Source organism: Camelus dromedarius, chromosome 14, assembly GCF_036321535.1.
Source record: "Camelus dromedarius isolate mCamDro1 chromosome 14, mCamDro1.pat, whole genome shotgun sequence".
Taxonomy (NCBI): domain Eukaryota; kingdom Metazoa; phylum Chordata; class Mammalia; order Artiodactyla; family Camelidae; genus Camelus; species Camelus dromedarius.
This window is the reverse complement of record NC_087449.1, coordinates 32672090-32696660: the sequence shown is the minus strand read 5'-3', so window position 1 is coordinate 32696660 and position 24571 is coordinate 32672090. Positions and strand designations below refer to the sequence as shown.

General features: G+C 56.4%; 1 protein-coding gene and 1 non-coding gene across 11 annotated transcripts in view; both read right to left on the bottom strand.

Moving 5' to 3' along the window:
* The window catches only part of LRP8 (LDL receptor related protein 8), a 77390-nt gene that overhangs the window by 39879 nt on the left and 12940 nt on the right, over nt 1–24571 (bottom strand). For all 10 annotated transcript variants that reach the window (XR_010383833.1, XM_064493578.1, XM_031465160.2 and 7 more), the window contains exon 3: nt 1851–1973. Coding sequence is in view for 9 of the 10 variants with exons in the window: in XM_064493578.1 (XP_064349648.1) it covers nt 1851–1973 (123 nt within the window). In the remaining variant the exon portion in view is untranslated. The remainder of the gene's footprint in view (nt 1–1850; nt 1974–24571) is intronic.
* TRNAS-AGA (transfer RNA serine (anticodon AGA)) lies at nt 2840–2913 on the bottom strand. Its single transcript has one exon. It is a non-coding gene; the product is annotated as a tRNA-Ser (tRNA).

Here is a 24571-nt window from a genome sequence, read left to right as displayed (position 1 = left end):
TGAAGTGGGCCTAGGAGTCAGGAGGCGTGAGGCTGGAAGGCCCCTGCACAGCCCAGAGGATGTGCAGGCAGCCAGTGCTGGGACGAGCGAGAGTAAGGAAGATAGAGGGAAACACGGTCAGGGCAAGAGAGAGATGGCAAGAGGGAGGAGGAGGAAGGGGCAGGCAGGAAAGCCCGAGAGCAGGGCTGGGCAGGAGGAAGATGAAAAGCAGCATCAGTGCAAAGAGACGCAGATGTGGGGAGAAGGGGAGCACAGCTCAGGCAGCAGGACAGGCCCCAGTAGCCATGATGAGGCACCCCCTCCCCCTGCCCCCAGTGTCCAGGGTAACTGCTGGCATGGGATCCGGATGGCAGAGCTGGCTGACTGCCATGGTGGCCACAGCCCCCTCCCCAAACATGCACTCGGGGCTGCACATAGCTCTGCCCCGTGTTAGCTGGGCAGCCTTGGGCAAGTGGCCAAATCTGTCCCAGCCTCAGTTTCCTTTTCTTAAAACGGGATCCACCCCCTCCCAAGGTTGCCATGAGGATGAGAGCAGCAAGTGGGCGTGGCTGGGCTTTGTTCCTCCAGAAGATCAGGACAAAGCGCTGGGCTGCCTCCTGCCCAGACTCCTCCAGGACAGCACCAGGTTTGGCTACTCGATGGGGTGAGGAAAGGATAGGGTCTGTGGCACGGCTGGGAGTGCAGGGCAGCTGTGCAAGGAAACCAAGGGGCCCCCTGCCTCCAGTGGGGGTGGTTCCTGCTCTCCTTTCTCTCTCCCTTTCTCTTTCTCTCACACAGAGACTGGTAGCTCTGTTGCTAGGAGACAAGGAAACCCAGTTATCACCAGCCACAACCCTAGGTGGGACACTGGCCTCCACTGTCCCTGCCTCTGCCTCTGGGGTGACTGTGACCCCTAAGGAGGACCCGGGACTGTGACCCACAGGATCTTCCAGCCCCACCGTCCTCCACGTGCTGCGCCCTCCCCCAGACCCCTTCAGCCTTTTGTCTCAGGCTCATTCAGCTGAAGGTCAGCCTCCGGGACCACCGGGTCCTTCCCCGCCCCCTTCTCATCTCCTTTTTAATTTAACAAATGCCACGGAATGACCTGCCGGATGTAAGTTTGCTTTGAGGATTAGGGCCTGGAAAAGAAATCTCAGAGAGACAGAGCCTGAGTGTGGGAGATGGGCCTGGGGCTGGCCTGGCCTTTGCCTGGCCCCAGGCTGCCTCTGCTGCCATCTGGCCTGCTGTGGAGGCCAGGTTCCTAGGCTCTGCCCGCCCAGGGAGAGGAAAAAGCTGCAGCCTCAAAGTCCCAGCTGGGTGGCCTTGGGCAAGTCACTCAACCTCTCTAACCCTCAGTGTCCTTTGCAAAATTCAGAAAGTGACAGTACATGCCTCGTACAGCTGCTGTGGGGATAAGATGAATTAATGCATACAAAGCACTCAGCACAGTGCCTGGTGCACAGTGAATGCTTAATAAGTGCCAGTTGCCATCAGTGCTATTAGTATTATGATAAGAGTCCTCAAAAAAAAATGTGTCAGGGAGACCAAGGGGAGGCCTGGAGGGTGCGCTCTGGCAACTTCTGGGGAGAAGGGCTCAGAGGGGCTGTTTGGAGCTCCTGGTACTACAGGGGCAGGGCCCAACCTGCAGGAGGGCTGGGAAGAAAGCCCAGAAACAGGTCACCAGACACCAGCAACTAGAGGCACCTGACGGTTGGCCAGGAGCTCCCGAGGGCTCAGCAGAAGTGAGTCTCAGGCTGTGTTCCACAGATCACTCACCCGAGCCTCCTAACCTCCCAACAAGGAAGATCTGATGAGGAAACTGAGACCCCGAGCATAGCCTCCCCGACCCGAGACCAAGGGGCAGGACTCACTGCAAGTGGCCTCGGACTCGTCGGAGCCGTCGGGACACTCCTCCTCGCCGTCGCACTTCCACTGCTCGTGGATGCAGTGGCCATTGTCACAGGTGAAGTCACTGTCCGCACAGGTCTTCTTGGCTGCAGGGCAAGGAGAAGAGTGAGGGGCTGGGTGGGCACAGGAGGCTTTTCTAGGATGTACAGTCAGGTGGCTACCAGGTGACCAGAATGTGCTCAGGCTGCAAGCTGGACCACGTGACCTCCCACAGCCCCAGCAGGCCATGAGTGCCTCGCTGACCAAGAGGCGAGGACAGGAGAGAAAGGCTTATTTATGTCACACCAGGTGGGGACAGGTGACACCTGGTCCTGCTTTGCAAGTTCAGGTGTTCAAGTCCAACAAGGGTGACAGGATCCCTTCCCCTGTCACACCTCTCTCTTCCCTCAAGTCCAGTTCCGCTGTCACAGCCTCCAGGAAGCCCTCCCTGATCATTTACAGTAGCTGCCTTAGCCTCATCAGTCAGTTCTCAGTCTCTTGACCTGCCTTTCTTGCAGCCCTCAACCAGGGTGAATTCAAGGCCCCTTCTGTAAGCACCGGGGAGCTGCTGATAATAAACCATAAAAGCAAATGATCACTGTGTGCCAAGATTAATGAGGTGTGTTCTGTTTAGAGTGAGGGACAGAGGATCTACAGGCAAGACACCCAAATCAATCTGCCCCCAAGGCGCTTACAGCCTGGAGGGGAGGCCTCCACACAGGGGGTTTGAATCCTAGCTCTGCCTCTTTTGTTACTTAACCTCTGAGCCTCTGTTTTCTTATCTATATAATGAGGAGAAGGAAACAAAGCGCTCGGAGGAACAGTAACAAGAAGTTACAATATATGAAAAACAGGCAACAGAGGCACACAGCAGTAAGTATTGCTGTTTTTATAGTTTGATGAGTCTTTTTTTTCCCATGAATTTTATTTATTTATTTGGTTGGGGGAGGTAATTAGATTTATTTATTCTTGGAGGAGGTACTGGGGATTGAACCCAGGACCTCATGCATTCTAAGCATGTGCTCCACCACTTGAGCTATACCCTCCCTCCTTGAGTCTTAATTAGAAGCAGAGGAAATGGGGTGTTCTGTGCCCTCACAGGGGACGTACGTAGCAGGCTAGGCTCTCACAGCTGGGAGCAGAATGGGACAAGAACGCAGAGCCAACGTGGTTTGCTTTTCTCCCTGTCCCTGCACTGGCCTGGTGCTCCTCCAGTGCAGAGACTGCGTCAGATTCAGCACAGGACCCAACTCGGGGTAGCGTTCAGTGGGGGCATTGAATCCAATGGAAACGCAGCCACCCAGCCTCTGCTCCCACACCTCCAGGACCAGGCTCACCTTCTCCCGGAAGGTCCTTCCCACTGGCCAGCCTGGGACTATGTAAATCCTCCCACAGGCCCTCTGTTCCCCTCTGGAGCCACCTGACTGCTCCTGACCCTGAGCAGCCTGACAGGGATCTGGGGACAGACACTAGGCCTCTAGAATCCATTTCATTTCTGCCTTTCTTTTCAGTGGAATCCTTGCAGCACATCTGCATTCTATGCTGAGTTTTCGTCACACTTTCCTTAGAAGAACACCTCTGCCCGTGTAGGCTAGGAGAGACCAGAGTAATCAGAGTCTACCTACAGATGGGAGCCTGAGGCCCAGAGAAAGTTTAGGGGTGGCCCAGGGACACTCAGAAAGGCAGTGATCAGAACCAGCTGGCTGGCCTCCCAGCCCAGGACCACTAGGCAGCCCTCCCTGAGCCCTGCACTGAGGGGTCATCGTTCGACATGGGAACAGATACCAATACGGTACCACCTTTTGGTAAATCACGGACTGTGATTATGGGAAAGTAAGTAGTTATGAACCACGGCACCTAGGGCACTTCCTAACACGAACACCAGAGTTCTCCTTCCACAAGAAGCTCGGCATCCAAAAAAGAAACAAATATTTCAATGCTATCTTTTCCCTGTTCTAACATTCTCCAAGTGCATTCTGCGTGCCAGTCTCTGTGCTAAGCACTTTACCAGGAAATCCCACGACAAAGGGCCTATTACATCCTCACTTGACACATGGGGAAATTCAGCCCCAGGGCATTAGTTACATGCCCAAGGTCACATCTAGGTGGGAGCAGGGCCATAATTTGACCTCACAGGCAGGCATCCCTCTTCCCCACCATGGGAATGCCCAAACAAAATGCCCAGGGGCATCAGATGTGGAAGAAAAAGGCCTAGAGTAAGTGGGAAAGTCCATGGAAGCTTCAGTTTGGCCCTCAGCAAGCTTGCATCTGTGCCCTGAGCACACCCAAGAGAAACCAGCCCGGCAGTCAGTACAAGCGCACAACCAGCAAACCCCAGGAGAAAAAGGCAGGTTTGACAAAGGTGACGGAGGGGCTCCGTCGCCGGGCTGGAGCCAGCCAGCCCCTCTCCAGGGACCATTTCCTCCCTAGTATTCTGGGATACTGGGAACGAGCTTGGCCTCCCAAGTGTGCCAAGTCCTGGCAGGCACCGGGCAAGGAGGCCAGAGCAACCACAAGCCCCATCACCATCCTGGAGGGCAGCCCTGAGGCCAGGAAATGGCAGCCTCAGGGACGCATGTCCCTTGATGGTGTTTTGGGGAACAGATTTGCTCACTGTCATGACCAGTTTGGACATTTTCCACCCTGGCTCTGCCCTGGGACCTTTCCCCCAATATCCCAGTGACTCCTCACAGCTATCCTGGCAGCTGGTGTTAATCCCACTTTACAGAAGAGGAAATTGAGGCGCAAAGGGGTGAAGGTGGTAGGTGGCAGAAACAGGATTTCAATTCCCTGCAGCAGTTGCCAGAGCTTGGGCTCTTCGTACTAAGTCCCATAGCCACCTCAGCATTGTCAAGCTACGAATGAGGACCTCAGAGAGGCAAATGGGTGTGACTACATCCCAGGGGCTGCAGGTCAAAGCAGTGTGGCAGATCAGCCCCAGCCCAGAGGTGCAGGCATGAAGGGCTCCCCTGGAACATGCCTAGAAGCATATATTAGAATAAACCTGGGCCTATGACAACCTGTGCTTTGCGAAAGGGGAAACTGAGGCAGCGTGGTCATTTTCAGGTTAGGGACTAGACTAAACCACCTTTGTGGGCCCTGTCTGAAGTGTAACCATGTGGAAGGATTTGGAAGTAGAGCTGAGCCTGAATCCTGGCATGGCCACATCTTCCCTAGGTGACCCTGGGCAAGTGCCTTCCTCTCTGGGCAAGCAGGGATGGTTGCTTTCTGAGGCAGCACTGCCACAAGGTCAAAAGGCAAAAAAGGATCTGAGCGAGCATCCTGGCATCAGGTTGTTCAGTGCAAAGAGCCCAATAGCCCCTCGTCAAGAGGCTACCTCCACCCTGCCAAGAGACGAGGGCTGGGCAGTCTTTTGAGGCTGTCAGAGCAAACCATGCCAGACCCCTACTCTCCTGGCCTTGGCAGCCTTGGCTCCAGCTCCCAGGGTGATCCCCAAGCTGGGCTCGAGGCCGTGGCTCTCTGTTTCCAGGGATTTATGTCCCTCAATGCCAGTTGCCCTTTGGACAATGCCCACCTCTGTGATTCTCTGTACTCCACAGCCCAGGAGCAGTAGTCTACAAGGTCTGCGACATCATAATCTGGTGCTATGGCAACAGATGGGCTGCCACAAAGGACGTGGGGTTCCCAAGGGCAGTGGGGAGGGGCCAATCCTGTGGCAGACTGGGAGAGAATGGGAAAACCAGGACAAAGGAAGTGGGAGCTGCTATTTCTAACGAGAACGCTGGCCGAGGATAGCGTCAGATGTTCACAGTTGATGGAACTCTGCTCTGCCACTTGTGGGCTGTGTGACCTTTTGCAAGTTACACAACGTCTCTGAATCTCTTTTTAAATCTACATTCAGGGGTAATATCCCTGCTTTACCACACAGGGTTGTTGTAGGAGCAAATGGGCTAAGGGTGGTGCCAGGGCTTTATGAACTAAAAAGCAGAAAAGTGCAAATCTGAGGCATGTGGACTCAGCAGCTCCAGCTGCTGTGTGTGTGACATTGGGCTCATCAGTCACCTGGGCCTCCCTTCTCATCTGGATGTGGAGGTGTGGTGCATCCTCAGCCCCTCTTTGTGCCCATAGTCTATGTTCTTGTGAAATTGTTATGATCACTCAGCACCTCCCAGCTTCTCCACCCCCAGAGGCGTCCTACCCCGAGACAATGTGCATCCTTCCTGCTGCTGTTCCCCACCCACGCTCATCCCGCAGCCCCAGTGCTGACAGGAGGCTTCAAAACAAAGATTAGTCAGGGCTGCCAGGTGGAGCTGCTCGGTGTGGCTTCTTCTTGGCAACCACAATGCTCCATCATGTCAGCGCCCAGGGCCTTGAAGTCTCCTCTGCCACCCTCCTGTTCCATAAGCCAGAAGTCAGGCTCAGGGAGAAGTGGCTGCTCAAAGGCACAGCACATGTCAGCGGGAGGGCTGCACCTGAACCTAGGTCCCACTGCGTGGCCAGAAAGCCAGGGGAGGGCCACCTGACCAGCCCAGGGGTCAGGGAAGGCTTCTTGGAGGAGGGGACCATGTTCAGGGAAGAGAGGTCAGCCAAGCCGTGGGAGTGAGGAGAACAATGAAGGGCCTTCCAGGGTGAGGGGTAACAGGGTGCAGGGTGTAGAGGAGCCAGTGGAATGGCCACTTGGGGCTGGGAGGAGGCAAGGGACAACGGACCTGGGAGCTCCACAAGGCCAGGGGCCAACTTGCCCCGCCTGGCACCAGGCTGCCCTCAGAGGCCCAGTGCAGGGGCCTGGCTTTCCCTGAGCTCACCCTGGGACTCACCCAGCCTCTGCTAAGCACAGGGCAGCCAACAAAACCCACTGCTCCAAGCTGCCCAGGCCTCCTCCAGTATTTGGTGGGGCCACGCACATGGGTGAAGAGGTCCTAGCAGAGGAAGAGAGAGGCAGAAGGCAGGACAGAGAGCAGGGGGACCATCCACCCCGATGTCTGGGATAATTATTTCCTCCTTGGAGATGAGGCCTACTGGCATACTAAGGGCCCTGAGAAGGCCTACAGTAAAGGTATCAGATTGATTTTGTTCCCTCCAGCCCTTTCCAGACTTATTTAGCCAAGGAACTCCTTTTTTGGATGCCATGTCTATTAATTTCCCAAGAAACAAGTGTCCAATGAGCCACACTCAATGAAACACTGCTGTTGTGTGAGCCTGTCATCCTATAGCTCAGAAGATAAGGCCCAGAGAGGGGAAGGACTGGCCTATGGTCACACAGCAGAGGCTGGCACCCAATCTTGTCTCTAGGCCAGCTCCACTAAGCCGTGAAAAACAGGAGAAGGCGTTCACAGAGCACTTGGCCCAGAACAAAGCTGAGGGGGCTCCAGTGGCGAGACACCAGTACTAAGAGCAGGGACGTGTCCAGAGGCAAGCTCAGGAGGGGGGAGGGGGGATTGATACCAGGCCACGTGGGACAAGGAGATGAGAGAGATGCAGACTCTGTCTGCCCTCAGGTTTCTGCAGACAAGTCATGGGCTCCAGGGAACCCTCTCTGAGGGTAGAGCAGAGACCCACAGGCAAGATGATTCCAGCTCAACCACCTGGGGCAGGTCTCTTCCCTCCCAGGGCAGTTGAGAATCTGAGAGAGCAAAGATGTAAAGCCCCCACCTTGGAACCAGCGCACAGAGGGGACTCATCCGTTCCCACTCCCTCTCCCAGGCCTGGACCAGCACTGAGCGGCCTGGCTCTGGCCCTGCAGCCCAGCCCTAAGGCAGGTGGGCCACTTGTAGCCGGGCTGGGGAGATGAAAGGGCTGCTCCCCGCTCAGTTACCCTTCTGCAGAGCTCACCAGGCCCTGGCGTTGCCAAGACGACCGCTACCAGCAGAAGGAAGATCCGGGGTGGGGGCAGGGGGCGTGCCAGCCCGCCCCTGGCCTACTAACCTGGCAGGCAGATTTAAATGACAGCCCAGGAAGCTACTATTAAACTGTCACCCCAGTCAACGGGACGACAGACCCGGAGTGTTCTCTGGCGGCAGCAACAACACAGCAGGAGTGAGAGGGGGAGGAGACGGTGGCCCAGAGCAACTTGCACCCCCTCCCAGGAGGCCCCATGTGCCTGCCTGTTCACCCGTGGCCAGAGCCACCCTCTCGGGGGCGGCAGGTCCTGGCACAGAGCTGCACAGCACAGGGCCCAGAAAACCGTAGTCTTTATTTTTAAGCAGAGGAATGTTTTTTCTAACTGAAACCCCAACAGATAAAATAGATTAAAATGGAGCTGCACTACTGGAAGCAGGGCAAGGGGGGGGGGGGGGCCCATCAGCTCTTTCCCTGATATTCCCTTAACAGCCCTGGTGGAGCCGTGAAACTCACAGCCCATCACCAGCTGCTCTAGGTTAAACTCCGACCCTGACCCCTCCCCAGATACATGATGTTCCTAAGAACCCTCAGTTTAAAGATCCCGTGAGTCTAACAGAACATTTAGAACAGCTTCCATGGGTTTACGGTTCTAACTCTCTAAGGACCCAAGGTTCCAAGACTGCACCATGCTGCTCTGCTCGCTGTCGGCCTCATGACGGACCTCCAGGACAGGTACTACGTGAGCCACGCATGTTGACAAGCTACGGACGCCCCCCCACCCCGATTCCATCCTGCAAGGGACTATGTCTCTGAGCCCACGCTGATAGTCAGACTCAAGGCTCTGGGCGGTGCCAGAAAGGCAACCCGTTCCCACAGTGTCCTGACACCCCCGGAACGTGGTGGGAGGGGCTCAGCTCCCGGCTTTGTGCTGCCCAGCGGGCTCCAGGGCTCAGGCCACCACCATCCATCAGCAGGTGACATCTGAGTCCGCTTTCGCTTCCACCCTCTCATCCCACCTGGGGAGAAAGAGGAAACAAGCAGCAGATGCTGGGGGGAGGGGGGATGTGAAGGGTTTGAGGGAGAAGAGGAAAGAATGAAGGGGGAGCGTGGGAGGAGCACTCTGGTGAGGGGGGCTGGATGGGAGGCAGTCACCAAGCTTCTTCCCAGAGGAGGGGCAGGCGCTCAGGTGGCAGCTGCAGGACGACACGGAGAGCGTCAGGGTCAGCACGGTGTCATGTGGCCATGGCAGAAGACATGGATGTTGCCCCATGAGCTGCCCATACCACCTTGTCCCAGATGAAGAGACGGGGTCTCCACGTGATCTTCAGCTGACCTCAGCTGGGGGCCCTCAGAGACAGCTCTATGAGGACAGGGAGGGAGCCCCAGAAAGGGGGAGCGACTTGAGAGAGATTTCATGGCCCCCTCAAATTTGAACCCAGGCCCCCTTTCCCCTGGTTCATGGCTCTTTCCTCAATGTCCTCCAGCCCGGGGGTGCACCTGCCCCCGTGCCTGCCAACATTTGCTTCATCTCAGGGTCCCCTCACACCGCCTCACACAGGGTCTGACACCAAGCAGGTGCTCAAAGAATACCTGTGGCCTCACACCTCTGACAGAGCATGTGACCTCTTCCCACTGGGCCATGCTTCATGCTCCAGAGGGTCACCTGGGGCTTCCCAAGCTGAATCCCTCTTCCAGGCCCCAGCATATCTCAGCTGCTCTCAGACACTGACCGACTCCGGCCCTGCTGTCACCAAGGAAGGTCCAAGCCCTCACTGGGGTATGTGGGACTCCCTGTAGCCACAGGGAAGATGCGTGTCTCCGAGGGACAGGCGACAAAGGGGTCTTCCTGTCGCAGTGATTTGTGGATGCAGGGGTATTGACCAAGTGACAGCTGTGAGGAGTAGGGGGATGGGGCTGGGGAGAGGTGGACGGGATCAGCAGGGGTCCCGGGCTGGTGCCTGTAAAAGGACAAGCAAATGCAAGGGGTGCTGCTCAGAGAAGCAGCAGCACAGAGAACACAGCCCATCCCCCGCCCATCTTCCAGGCTCAGGACTGCCCACCCCGGACCTGGGACCCCCACTTTGTGCTCGGATTTTAGGTCCCAAGGAAACAGCTAGAGAGAAACTCATGGTATCCTCAGAGTAGAAGCCTCTAGAAGGCAGAAAGCGTGGCTGGGAAACCCTCCATGACCTCCAGCCAGAGCCCTGCCTGGTTCCCTGCCTCACGCTGTCTCTCCACTCAGGCAAGAGCAGTCGGTTGGCCCAAGTGGGGACTCAGCCTCCTCTGACCTGGGGACATTCCTGTCTAACCCCAGTCAGGCCACCTGAGCAGAGGGGGACAGGGGGCCCACAACTCTGCATCTCACAGGCAGACCTCAGAGCATACCAGGACCCCCCCCACACTGCGGCCCACCAGGCCCTGTTCTCCCATCACCAGCCCTGATGGGAAGAAGGATAGCTTTTCTGCCTCCACTTCTGCAGCTGAGGGAAAGGCTCCAGGTCTCATTCTAGTTGGGCTCTGCCACCAACAAGCCGGGTGATACCAGGCAGGACTCTCTGGGCTCTGTTGCTTCCACCGCACTTGAGTGAGAAACCCAGGGCTCCCTGGGCAGAACTCTGCAGTCGGGGGACAAGGAGACCAGGCCAGAGGGGCCTGAGAACCCATGAGGTGCAGACGCTGCCTCCGTCAGCAGCCTGCATCGGGTTTGCTAAAGGAGTAGGAGACAGGTGGTCAGTCTTTCCCACCCAGCAGCCTGGTGGCACAAGGGCGTGAATGATGGAGTGACGACCCTCACTTGTCTGGGGAAGGGCCAGTCCCCCACCCTCCCCAGGCAGTCAGGGCACTGGCCCCTGCAGTAATGTTCATGCAGCACCCTCTGCCTACGAGGCAGTGGCTGGACCCGGCTGCTTCCACCAATTAGGCTGGTAGGAAAGCATTTCCGAGAGGAGCTCCATGGAGCCATCCTGGTGATAAATGGGCAGTGACACCCTGTTATTGGGAAATCCATCACCTGGGGCTGGGTGGGTCTGCAGCCCCTCTTGGGCACTCTCTGTGTGCTGGTCCTGGGCTTCTTGCCCCGGAGGCTGGTACCAGCTCTCTGCCACCCCCAGCCCCTCGCTGGCCATCCAGGGAGCCTCCGTGTGCCCAGCAGAAGGCCTGAAGGTTAGGGCATTGCTCTGTGAAGTGGCTGAGGCCTGTGCCCGGAAGGCTGCTGGCTTTTATTTGGAGAGAGACTAAGACTATTTCACTATGAATTGGGTTAGCATTGGGCTCTCTCCCACCCCTGGCCTGGGGTCCTGGCTCTACTGTGTGACATTATATAAATCCCCTGCCTTCTCTGTGCCTGGTTCCTCCTCCACAACAGGACTGGATTGGACGAGATGATCTCTAAGTTCCTTTCCTTTTTAGGTTTGGTGCTACCATCACAAGGTCCAGAGTTAGGCTGGCAGAGGAAGGGATCCATGGCTTGGTCCCCAGGCCCTCCCAGTCTACCCCTCTGGCTCCAGGTGGGGGCTGGAAACCCACAGCCAGCAGCCACTGTCCTGCTGACGGCCTCTCCATCATCAGGAAGCCATCTTTCCTTGTACTGCTGAATTCCCATCTCCCCTAGAATATGTGCAAGTGTCTCAGCAGGGAGCTCAGGAACACTTCCAGCTAACTGCTCTCACCCACCCCTGGCTACCCCCACCCCTCACATCCACCCAGCAGTCATGGACAAACCATAGGCTTGCTCACCTGGTGTCTTCACTTATGCAGGAGGTGCTTCTCCCAGCTCCATCTGGCAAAACTCTCCCCACTCCTCAAGGCCAGCCCAAGCATCAGCTGTAGATGGTGTAAGACAACGCCCTCCACCTCCAACAAGGCCCAAAGGAGCGGAGCTGCTGCCGAGGCCCGCCAGGGCCCAGAGCACCGAGGGCAGAACATTAGCAAACTCAATTCTCCACAGGATGCTTATTCTGCTGCCATATTTTTGGCAGGCCAGACCTGGGCAGTGCCTGCAGCAAGCCCTTCTAGGCTGCGCCCACCCTGGCTGTCACTGCCGAGGTGAAGGTCTGAAGCCCTGCTGGATAGCATTCATCTCCCTGCTGACAGCCTGGGGCGGCTCCACCAGACCAGAGCAAGCTCAGCGAGTCATTCCAACGGCTCAGCCGGCCCGCGGAGCCAGACTCAGGGAGAGGCAAACCTTCCCTTCCCATTGTAGCTGGGCCCTTGGCTGTGGAAAGGCCCTTCCAGGCTCGGCTTGGGGGAACCAGAAGGTTTGGTCTGGGTCTCAGAGCCCTGGGCACTACTGCAGGTTGCCCCTGGCCTCTGGAGTGACCTTGGGCCAGTCCCTTGCCCTCCCCATGCCTCAGTGTCCTCATCTGGATATCAGAGGAGAAAGAAGTCAGGTTTTCCACATGTACCATTCATGGGCCTGCCTTGGGAGCCCCACCAGGTGGAGGGCAGAAGGGACAGACGGGGGTCACTCCAGGTGTGCGGGCAGGGCTGCGTGCTGCGAGCTGAAGGGTCGGCACCCACTTTTAGGAGGGCAGGCAGGTGTGCAGCTGTGCTGAGGACAGTAGAGCACGTGTGTGGCACTCAGCATGGGCGCTCCATGGAGAGAGGGTGAGGACAGCAGGGGCCACAGAGGAGCAGCAGCTCGGAGGTGGGAACTAGGGAGCTTTCCTGCTGGGACTCTGGAGGAGAGCTGGGTTGCTTTCTGGTGGAATGAGAGAGGACTGCGGGCAAATGGACAAGGGATGTGGCTCAGATGGGAAAGCTTCTGGGTTCCCTGAGGTGGGGTGGGGTGGCCAATGCAGGTGGGGCTCTGTGTGGAGGAGGCTCAGAAAGAGCCAAAGGGGGGGCTGCAGGCAGAACACACTGGGAAGTCAGGAGCAGGCCATCTGGTCTAACCCTTGGCATTTCATAAATGAGGAAACTGAGGCCAGAGAAGGCCTGGGCCGGCTTGAGGCCACATTCTCTAGGCAGCCTCAGCGAAGCAATTTCACTCCCTCCTAAGACCCAGTCATGGAGCAGAATTGCAGCTTAAGAGGCTCATAAAATAGCCTTAGAATCACAGAACAGAATCTCCAGTTCCAGAAGAGTATCTTAGAATCTTAAAACACACAATATGAAATATTTAGACCCAGATGGCTCAATGTTAGGACCACAGGTTCACAGATTCTTTCCAACTGTGAAATTACAGAGAAAATCTTAAACTTACAGACAACAGAACCCTAGAAACTTCAAATCACAGAATCTGATCCAGGCACCAGGAGTGGCCAAGGCCTGTCCCTTCCCCCAATCAGTGCAGGAATCCTCTGTTCCCACCACTGACATATGGCCATTCCGCCCTCTTGAACGCTCTCAGCGACAGGGGACTCAGTCAGCTGTGACGGCTGGAGGCTGGACACGTTCCTTCCTCTTGAACAGGGAGGGAAATAAGTTCTCAACAGGAGATCCTCACTTCGTACAAATGGATTTTTCACCCCTCCTTGTTCTTTGGCTCTGGTCGGAAAGATTCCTAGGGAAGTGGAAAGGAGCCAAGAGCTGCCACCGAATGACTTTAACCGGCAGACAGGCTGGTAATGGGTTTCGGTGGGAAAAAAGAAGGAGAGGGGCGATTAATTCCAACTTGCTATGCGATAAAGGAAATTAAGGCATAATACAGAGGAGGCAGCAGTTCCATTAACCTGTGTGGAATACCAATTACTTCAGGCTTCTCAGAATTGCTGGAAATAGAGAGAAAACCCCCAAAGAGAATGTGATTGTGGCCCAGAGCTCCTCTGGATTAGGCTGTTTGTTTGCCCTGGCACCCTAATGATGGGAATGAGGGAAAATTCCCTGTTTCCTGGGAGATGGCTACCCAGAGTGGGGGAGAAAAGGCAGGCCCACGTGTTGCCACTGGACTGCTTGGCAAGTGCTCAGGGCGGAGGGGTCCCCAGCCCACTTATGGGAGAGCTTTGTGCAGGCGCTGATAGGGCCTCCCCTTAGTCCTGGGTTTGGGGAGGGAACCTGGGAGGACCACGCTTCTGATGACCCCTATTCCAACTGCAAAGTCTCAGGTCTCTGCTGCTGGAAGCCTAAAGACTCAAGTAGAGGGCCTACTGTGTGCCAAGAGCCCCACTAAATGCTGGCAAGCCCTGCCACTAGGTAAGATCTTCAGGGGGGCCCATTTCTCAGCTGCTAGTCCTGCTGACCCGGAGCCCAGAGCTCTGGCCTGGACCGCCCACCTCTCTGCAGCCAGCCATGGGGCCGACAGCGTGGGGAGAGTTAATGGCCATGGGGCCAGGGACTGCTATGAGGGCTGTGAGCCAGAACTGGGCAGAAGCAGTCGTGGCTGTGGGAGGTGAGCAGAGTGAGGGAGTAGGGCAGGTGCCCAGCAGAGCCTCACATCCTGCCGGCATTCTGGCCGAGACTCCTGCCACTTCTCAGAACCTCTCAAACAGGGTGCCGTCACTCTAGGGCTCTGAGCCAGCAGAGTTCCCCCAACAAGACAGGTCCCACCACAGCTTGAATGAAAGGGAAGCCATCTCTGAAACAGCCTGCTCCATGAGTACGCCTACTGCCCCACGACAATTCCACCCTCCTCCACCTTTTCTTCAAGCAGACATTTCACCTAGCACAGACATTTGGAAGATGTTAGTCCACTGCCCACTGTGGCCCTCCTCCCACGAGGAGCAGGCTGGGAACCAATGCTCACATCCTGGATTTGCCCCTTGCTGCTGTGTGACCTCAGGCAGGTTACTTGACCTCTCAGAGCCTCTAAAACTGTGATGCTGAATCATGACTTGCAGGGTAGCTGGCTGTAAGATAACTAATATATCAGTGCCTGACATTGTGATACAAGTTCCTCCCAACTTTTCTTTGTTGCTCCCCAACCCCCAGGCTCTGTACCTTGTAGGCCCTCAGGAAGTTTCTATTACAATTGTTAAAGGGCATCAGGAGGCCTGGCCTCTGTTGTCCTGGGCCTCCTGGTTCTTCTGAACTTGGTTTCTCCGTGTATAAAGTAGAAGGGCTGTTCCTTGGAGAAAAAGGTCCAGGTGGAGTTATCTCTAGGCAGCCAGCCAGGCTCACAGGACAAGCTATTTCAGAAGCAGTCTCCCCAGCTAATCCCCCCATGATTATAACCCTGAGCAGGTCAGAGCCAAGACTGGACCACCTAGACATACAGGCAGAGGGGAGGTTACAAGGAGATCCAGCCACCAGCATTCCCTGCCACCTCCATCCGTGCTCCACCCTTAAGCGTGGGCCTGAGCTCAGGGACAGCTGCATGGGGGAGGGGAGGGATGCTGGCCCATTTCTGGATGAATGATAAGCCTGTCCAAGGTCAAGTCCATGTGAAGCTGGGAGGCCAGGGTGCCTGGTGGGCACATCTTCCTCATTCTTTGGGGGTTCCCCCACTCTACTGGGAAGCTGTCCATAACCCTACATGGGATCTGAGGCCTGTTCTGGCCATAGCCTCATCATATCTTTCCCCATCAGCCTAGCAGCTCACTGGAGGCAGGATAAGATCTGCATGGCGGGCACCAAGGGGATGCTTAGGGAATGGGTGCTGGATGTATGAATGATGAATGAATAAATGAAAGAACACATGCAATCTGGAGGCCTGGGTCTTTTCTATCTATAAAGAATTTATAGCCCAAGATACAAACTATATTTACCATCTAGCATTCTGCATACATAGTAAAAACAATAATTAAAACACTGCTTTAAAAATCCTTCATTCATACATAATGCCTGGAGCCTCAGGGGATCCCAAGTTCTCTCCAGTTGGTTGGCACTCCTACCTCCTTCCCTCCAGGTACAGGAACCTTTCTCTGTCCCCTTTCTCTTTTTCCAAGGACATAGCAGTGCAATACCAAGGAGAACAGAGCCAGGGGCCAGGACGCCTGGGTTCTGGTCCCAGGTGTACCCCTGAGCTGCTATGTGGCCTTAAGCAAGCCACTCACCCTCTCTGGGCCTTAGTGGCACCACCTATTGGATGAGAGGTGGGTCCCCCTGCTCTCTGAGCTCCCTTGTTGCTCTAGTTCATCACCATGAGCCACATGTAGGAGACTGGAGCTAGAAGACAATGCCAGTGCCCAGCACCCGGGCAGACGGTTCTGGAGAAAGATTCACAGTCTGCCAGGCTCGAGAGGGTACCAGCCTCTTTCAGAAGAGGCTGCCTGCCATCTCCTGCCTGCTCCTGAGGGAACCCTGATCATAGTGTGATGGCCATCCCTGGGCCAGGCCCTCATCTGTCCACTGAACCTTGAGGTTTACAAAGCCCTTAGCATGAACCTCCTCATCTAGTTCTTGCAACATCCATGAGACTCAGAGGGAGACAGGATGGGCCCAGGCCACACAGCAAGTCAGTGGACCCTCCATTGGCCCAGTGTTCTGCCCTGACACCATCACCCTGGGCCAGGCTAGCAGCCCGGCTGCCTCCTCCACACAATGGAAGGGTGCAGGATGTGCAGTGCAATCCTGCCCCTGCCCCTGCCCCCTGAGCAACCCTGAGAAATGGGGATGGTACCCTCTCAAGAGCCTCTGCCACAAAAATCCAACAGCATAAAAGATGCCTAAGGCACAAAGCCAGGGCAAGAGCCACTGGAGCAGAAGCAGCAGCACACAGGGAGCCCCAGAGCAGAGGCTCCAGCCCCAGCCTCTCCACATACTGGCTCTGTGCTTGGGCAGGTGGGGGTTTCCCCATCTGTCAAACAGGGGACAAGACTCCTGCCCTGCCCACCCACTGCAGGCCAGCTGCGCACTTGCCAAACTTACCCCATCCCACTTGTGCAAGGCCCACTCATCTGTGAGCATCACCTCAGCCAGGAGGGGTGGAGAGGCTGCCCCAACTCTGCACACAGCCCAGTTTGACTCACTGCCCCAAAAAAGCCAGGCCTGGGCACAGAAATGTGCTCAGGCAGACATGCAGACCTTCGGGCACACACAGCGCATGCACATGCAGATGGGCACACATACACACAAACACACTGCCTGCTTGCACACTCAGATGTGTACCACATACTGAACATACTCAGACACACATGTCATACCGTGCACATACCACTGCACATGGGCCACACAGCCACACATGCACAGGTGGCTTCTTACGCCGCTCACACACCACAGACAGATATGCATAGATTTTCCTGCTTCTCCTGTGACAGCCAGATGGTGGGCTTCTCCCAGAGGGCTACCATTTAATGCTCTAATTAATTTTTTAAAATTCTAGGTGCCCAGAGCCTGGGTTTGTTCCAAATGTCCCCACCATAGCCCAGTCCAAAACCAGGAGGAGAGCAGATCCTAGGGGGAGGGGTTATAGGGCCAGGGAGAGGGAGGGCCTCCCACTGCCCCCAGGAGAGGCTGCACTCTCACCTCGAGGGCTTGACACCTAGCCTAGCAACGGAGGGGTCTGGGCTCAAGGGTCAACTGCCCAGATGTGGTCCTGATCCTGGCTCTAAAAGCACCCCACGGCCCAGGACAGGGAGACAACCCCTCCCCCACAATGACAGCATCCCTGGCAGGGATGCCTGGCCCTGCCTGCACATTTTGGTCCCTGCAGAGGCCACGGGGGCTCCTGTCAGACTGCACTGCAGGGGAAGGTGTTTACAGACACCAGGGTGGGTTCCAGGGCCCATGTTCAGATCAAAACTCACCCTTTATGAGCCCTACTGTGTGGCTCCAAGGCACTGGGAAGAAACAACAGGCAGAGCCAGAATAGTCCACTGCATGAGATGAATGAGGAAGGAAGATGATGGGCTGGCCCAGAGGGATCTGCAGTGCTCTCTGCTTCCCGCTTACACACCTCCAGTGAGGAGGAGCTCACTACGTCTCCAGGCAACCTGCTCTGACTGGACCAGGGCTCATTCCCACCCAGGTCTCCTGGTGAACCCCGGCCGTTCTCTGGGCCACGGTCCCTGGCACTTCAGGCTGGCAGGAGCCACACAGCACTTGCCCTCCAGGCCTTGGCTTTGCCTTTCCTGGGGGCACGTTCTTTGCTGCTGAGTGTTTGGGAAAGTACAGCAATAAATTTACCGCCTCACTTATGAGTAATTTGCTGTCAGGAGCTCAACGTAAGCAGAGGGCTGAATTAACGAGGCTTAATTAACATTAATGTTGTGACAGATCTCAACTAGAGTCGGGAAATCCCTCATCCTCGCCGCCCAGGCCCTTGCCTGCCGCTTCCCAGCTTGTGGGGGAGGTGGGAGGTCCAGGGAGAGTGCGCAGAGCTGCTGACAGACGTGACTGGGGGCTGCCTCCTTCCCAGGATTAGGAGGGATTTGGGATCTGGGGGCTGGAGGTTTGCAGATCAGCACAGGAAGCCAGGAGCCTCTGCAACACCAATTCCAAAGGAGCTTTCAGGCTAAGCCCTTCGTCCCTGCCTGGCTCAGTGACAAAGGCATGGGCCCCTGAGTCTGAGAGACCAGGGTTCTCTGATGGGCCTTGGGTGTGTCACCTACCTCTCTATGCCTCACCATCCCCATCAGAAGAGGGACAAGACAAACCACCACCACCCCCTCAAACAGGACTGTCAGAGGGTTCCCGAGGTCATGCGGGGAGAGCAGAGGTGCTCCGAGATCTCCATCTCATCATGAGCATAAGAGCAAACGTCACTAAGTGATTACTGTGCACCATGCTCATCGTCTCATTTAATCCTCCTAATAGTCCTTCGAGGAAGAAACTACTCTAACCCCATTGTACAGATGAGGAAACCGAGGTCCTGAAAGGGGAGGTGATTTGCCCAAGGTCACACAGATAGTCAGCGGAGGTGAAGGGACCACAGTCACCCACTATGTTCACAGGAGAGCCCCTGGAAGGGTCTAAACAGCCAAGGTGAGGGGAAAGGCCAGGCAGTGGGGGCCATGCTGAGTGGGCAGTAACGTTGGTGGAATCAATCTGTGAATGATGGAGGAAGGGGAGACATGTGCCCTTTGGCAGTAGGTGTCCCATTAGAGAGGTACTTGATTTTCAAGCACTAAGACTTTATTAAGCTGCCCCACAAGGGCCCGGCCTGTGTCAGGCCCTGGGGAAGAGATAAATGCAGTGGCAGGTGCACCCCCTGCTCTCAGGTTTGGTCCCACCTTCTACTCTTCTCCATTCCCCCAGCTACTGGCACCCAGCCCAGCCCTGGCACGGGGCGGGGATGTGGTAATTTATCATTAATGATTGCCATTAGTAATATGAATGGGAGGACACCTCTGACCAGAACCAACTTTAAGGAGCAGCAGGAAGGAGGCCAACTCCCACACACCTATCCCGACACTTCGGGCCCCCAGCCATCACCCTGCACACATCTTAGATCACTGAACAGGACAGGCCGTGTTAAGGTCCTGAGGCTCCTCCTTGGAGCACCTGCAGGGGGACAGGAGGGGCTCAGGGCCCCAGGGCTCACCTGAGAGACCACCCAATTGGAGTCTTGGTGTCAAGAATGTGTCTGGGAATAGTGTAGGGGACAGGGAGGACAGAGGGTGGTACAGGGTCAGACCTACCACCAGAGCATGACCCCTCCTCAGCCCTGCCAAGCCCCACTTCCCCCCACGTCCTGCCCCAATGTCCTGTTCCAGGGGGCCTTCCTGCCCCCCGCCAGCCCACCCACAACTCTTGACTCAGACACTGGCCACCTGACCTTGGGGAAGCCTCTCATCACCTCTACCTACTTTCTCTCTGCATCATGGGGATAAAAACAGTATCTATCTTATGGGGCTGATGTGACTCTCGAGTGAGATACCACCTAGCACTGAGTAGCAGCTCAGTCAGTGCTGGCCGCGGTTACTGACTGCCCAGAGGTTAGTGGAGACCAGCCTTGTCAGGGGCCACTGAGGAGCCGGGTGGGTTCGGGGTTCTCTGGTCCCTACAGGGCTGCTCTATGGCAGGAGGATCAGCAGGGGAATCCGGACAGTCCCTAAAACAGGCCTGGGACCCACAGGGCCTCTCAGAACAGAATCAGAATGAACTGTTTCCAGAAATAGAAAGAACTGCTTTATAAAGAAGTGAGGTCTCCGTCCCAGGAAGTGTGCAAGCAAGAGATCCATCCATTTATTCAGCAAGCATTCACTGGGCACCTCCTCTGTGTTGGACCCTGTGTTGGGCTCTAGGGGTTGGGAAAGAGCACAAGACCCAACCCCGCCTAGAGAAACCCAGTCTAAAACAGCAAGAGATACTGAAGGTGCCAAACCCACCCCAGGCCAGGTCTGCCGACCCCTGCAAATGTGTCAGAGCCTAGAGAAAAAGCAAGAGGCCCTTTGCTATGAAGGGGGCTTGGGGAACACCCAGGGCAGCTCAATGAATGGCTCCTGCAGGCATGAGGCCGGGCCCCACTGCTCTGAGTCCCCCCTAGCCCCATGATCTCGAGGGCCTCCCAGTGCCCGTGCCCTCCTGGCCCTGGTCCACCTTGACCACAGCTCAGTGCCAGACCCACCACCCCCACCCACCCCAACATCCATTGAGGGGTAGGTAAGAGGTGTCCTTGGAGGGAGGGAGGGCCCTGCTGGAAGGAGGGAGTGGAGGAGAGAGGGGTGGCTGTCTCCACCTGGACAGGGGCAAGGGCACGGCCAGTCCCAGGGAGGTACTGGGCTCAACCCTTGCCCACTTTCCTGCCTGCCAGCATCCACAACCACCTCCTCTACAGTTCCCGGGGAGCAGGCTCCAAGGAGGCCCAGCAACCAGGCCACCAGCTGCTACCCCCTCCCCATACAAACCCTAGCCACAAAGCAGCCTCCCCCCAGCTCTGCCCGCCTGCGGTGACAGCCTCTTGGCACCAGCTCTCCCCTTCCCTCCATCTGTCAGGAATCGGTGCAGACAGACTGTGAGAACCACAAGAGGAAGTAGCGACGCTGCTTGGACCCCTCCCCCTGCCTCCCCAGCACTCCCCCTAACCCCACGTCCTCTCTCTCCCCACTGCCCCCTGTGTCTTCCTTTCCCTTCTGTCTGTCTCCATCTTTTCCTACTGATGAAGACACTGACCAAGTGGGAGTAGGGAGGGGAAGAGGACCAGCTAGCCTGTGACCCCCACTTACTGGTCATCACCACACAGCACGGCCACAGCACAGCCACCCATCAGTCTCCATCCCTTACCTTCTTCCCATACACTAAGGAGTTGGAAGACTGTGGGACTGTGGGCTCAGTGTCACCATCTGTACAACTGGTACAGCAAACCCTGCCAAACTCGCCTCCCAAAGGATACTAGGAGCCGGGTGGCAGTAAGTGGAAAGGGCTCTGTAAACTGTAGAGCTTTGTATGAGGCAAATGGCTGGTGTCCCCAGCTTCTCCTGTCTGATGTGGGAATGAAGATCCCACTGCCGCCTTCTTCCTTGGAGCAGTGAGGCCAGCATGGGACAAGAACAGACAGACAGTGCCTTGAGATTACAAAGGGCTGCAGGAATGCACAGGCAGGGCCGTCGAGGGAAGGATGCTCACCATATGAACATGAGGTGAGCAGGGCAGAGCTGGGAAACCAAGACCCAGAGAGAGCTGTCACACAGCTCTGTCAGAGGCAGGATCGGAACATAGGCCAGGCCTCCTGGCCATGTCCACACCGGCAAACCAACCAGGACGCTCAGCCCTCGCTCCTCTAGACCTTCCAAGGGGTTCTGTGTCTCCTTGAAGTCTCCCAAAATGTGTGGAAGAAATCAGCTTTTTCTTTTTTTAGAGTAAGCCCTGCCCAGCTGGCAGCAGAACCCACAAGTAACGAGGAGGCCCTGTTGCAGAGCGGGGGGAGCAGCGGCAGGGGTGGGCAGGGTGCGGGCTGACAGGCCAAGTGTCTCACTGGATGTGGGACTTGCATTTTAAAACTAGGGCGGTTCCAAGCAAACCAGGACGAGCTGGTCACCCTGCGTGGGAGTAGGCACTTGGTAACGCCAAAGTGCTGGCAAACTCGGAGTGGGCCATTTCACAACAGAGAGCAAAACCCCATCATCCTTGACACCGGTGAAGCTTGGCCCAAGGGAGAGGATGTTCTTGTCTGGCTGTGGTCTAGGGGCCCCGTGGGGCCATGTCTGACCCTAACTGCAGCACAGATGTGCCCGAGGAAAAGGGGAAGGGGACTTGGGTCCTCCACCCTCTTCACAGCCAAGGAAGCTTGAGGTTCAGAGAAGCCAACTGCCCAAGGTCATACTTCGAGTAAAGTGGCCAAGGCCTGCTTTTCCATCTTCACATCCTCTCCAGGTCCCGGCAGGGCACTGGCACCGAGCAGGCCTTCAGTGAATGTTGGAGCTCAGACTGAAGGCTCCAGTCCACACCAGGCACTTCTCTGGGGCTCACAGAAACACCCATGCCTGGCTGGCACGTGGTGCAGGAAAAACACAGTACGGGGTGGGAGGGGTGCTGGCTGTATGAACAGCCAGAAAGCCCCATCCGCTCTCCCTCCCACACCCCTCCCTTGCAGGCCCTGGCGAGGTCCCTCTGCTCCACACCCCTGAGGCCTGTGGTCCAGTGTGACCAGCAGTCTCTTAATCAGACCATCCCAGTGCAAAGTGACAAGGACAGAGATGGAGGGAAACACAGGGAAGGGGAAGCCCAGAGGAGGCCTGGTCCAGCTGGGTTGGGACGACTCCCTGGAAATGGAGACTCTTGAGACAAAGTTGGGTTGGACAAGCAGCTTCCAGGCAGAGGGAACCACATGACATCACCCTCATGTGGGGTGTGGCCGGAGCACAGAGCCGTGGGGTTTGGGGGGCAAGTGGATGGTGAGGTCTGGAGCGGGAGAGTTGCCAGGAGTGTTAGGTCTTGAAGGGCCCTGAATGTCAGTCAAGCAGACTATCCTGTGAGTGGTTGACATCACTGCAGGACACTGAGCAAGCTCCGTGTGTTTGGAAGCACTCAGCTGCAGAGTGGAGAACAGACTGGAGGGAAAAAACAGAGATGAGGTCAGAGCTGCTGCTGTGGTCCAGGGAGGCTGTAGTGGGACGGGGAAGGGGCCTGGACTAGCAGGTGGGAAGGGAGGATCAGGCCTTGGCAGCCATTAGTGGTAAGGGAGACGGGGGCTGCGATGACTCCCAGGTTCCTAACTAAGGCCCAGGAGATGTCCACGCTTTGGACTAGTCTTGCAGGCAGAAGAGGTCCACGGACAGCCCCCCAGTGCCCATGTGCTGGACTGCAGGTCATCACAGGGTCTGGACACTGCCACCCTGCTGACCAGGAGACAAACTGCCTGCAAAGGTGTCACCTTTACCTCTGGGCATGGCACATCTGTCTCTAGCCCCTACTTCCCTAGGAGGTAGACTGCAGATACTGGAGGCAGCCAGTGTTTACAGAGCCCAAGAGAGTGCAGCCCACCAGGCCCCAAGAAGGGATAGGCCTTACCCAAGGCCACACAGCACATCAGCCATCACAGGCCAGGAAGGGATGCTGAGCAGGCTTGGGGTGAAGCTAGGGGCCAGTGTCCATGAGCAGAGGCCCCCGAAACAGAGCTGGGACCAGGATAGGGCTGGAGAGTCACAGGAGGCAGATTTGAGATTGAAAAGAAGACAGATTTTCTAACAGGAAGAGCTGTCCAAGGACAGAATAAGCTATCAGGTTGGTTAATGAGCTCCCTGTCCCTGGAGGTATTTAAGCAGACCCTCTCCCCCTCCCCTCCCACCAACTCCAGTTTCTGGGGCTGCCGAGGAATTCCTGCATTGGGATGGGGGTGAGGACCTTGCTTTGGCCAAACGAGGATGCTGCTCCCGCCCCCAGAGCCACAGCTCACTCATTCGTTCATTCCCTCAATACACAGTCACAAAGGCTTGCTCTGTGCCAGGCCGGGCACATCAAGCACCAAGGGCAGGTGAAGCAGAAGAAGAGAAACTTTCTCTCTCAAACTTCTCCACCTCCATCCAGGGGGGTGAGGCCAAAGCTGGGCAAGGAGAGAGGATGGAGGCCCTGGCTGCCCACACTCTGTGTCGCAGGTCTGTAGCCTCACTTCTAAGGGACCAAGTTCCTTTATCTTCCTGAGCACATTTGGGGCACAAGGCCAAGGGCTGGGCAGGGTCAGACACAATGCAACCTCCTCCTGTACCCACCCCTCCTGAAGGTCCCCAAGGCTCTGGGCTCATTTCCTAATGAGGTCCCTGGAAGGACTCTTCCTAATTAAATTAGGACAGTAAGTTATGGCCTGGGACCGCAGGGAAGATACAAGGACAAAAGAGACTTCTGGGGGACCCCTGAGCCCCTCCCATCCCACCCAGCAGTGCAGCAGCCCCACATGGGAGGGGGTTCCTGAAGGACAGATGGGAGATGGAGGTTCAGAGAAAGCGGTCAAAAAAAGTCCAGCAAACCTTGAATTGAGTGCTGATCATGGCCAGGCACTGTTCTCAGTGCTTTTCATAAATTAACTCACATCATCTTCCAACCACCTAGAGGATTAGGTATTGACAGCTCCATTTTACAGATGAGGCAAGTGCTCAGAGCGGTGAAGTAACTTGCCTAGGGTCCCACAGCTAGGAAGCGGTGAAGTGTGGACTTGACCCCAGGCAGCCTGGATAGAGGCCTGTGTCACAGCAGATTCTCTCATGGATGAGGGGACACACGCAGGAGCAGTCAGAGGTAGGGAACCTGGGGGTGGGGGGTTCCTCCATGTCTATGGCTCCTACCTGGCCACACAGCAAGCAGAGGTTTGGAGTCAGACAAGGACAGGGGTCAGGGAATCTGAATTTCAAAAGCCATCCAAAATGACTCAAATTCCTGATCCAGTCCTCATAGGTGGCAAAATTGAGGCCCAGGGAGGGGCAGAGACTTGCCCAGGTCCCTCAGCAAGTCAGTGACAAGGTAAGGCTACCTGGTTCCTGGTGTGATGGGGCTGAGAGCCTGCGGTGGGGGGCAGGCCTGGCTCTCAACAGGGTTCAGTTAACCAAGAGCGACAAGGCCTTAGGCCTCTGTTCCCAGGAGCAGAACTCAGTGCAGAATCTGCAAGTGTGGGAGAGGCCAAAGGCCAGGGAGAGGGAGGGCGAGGGGTCTAGGA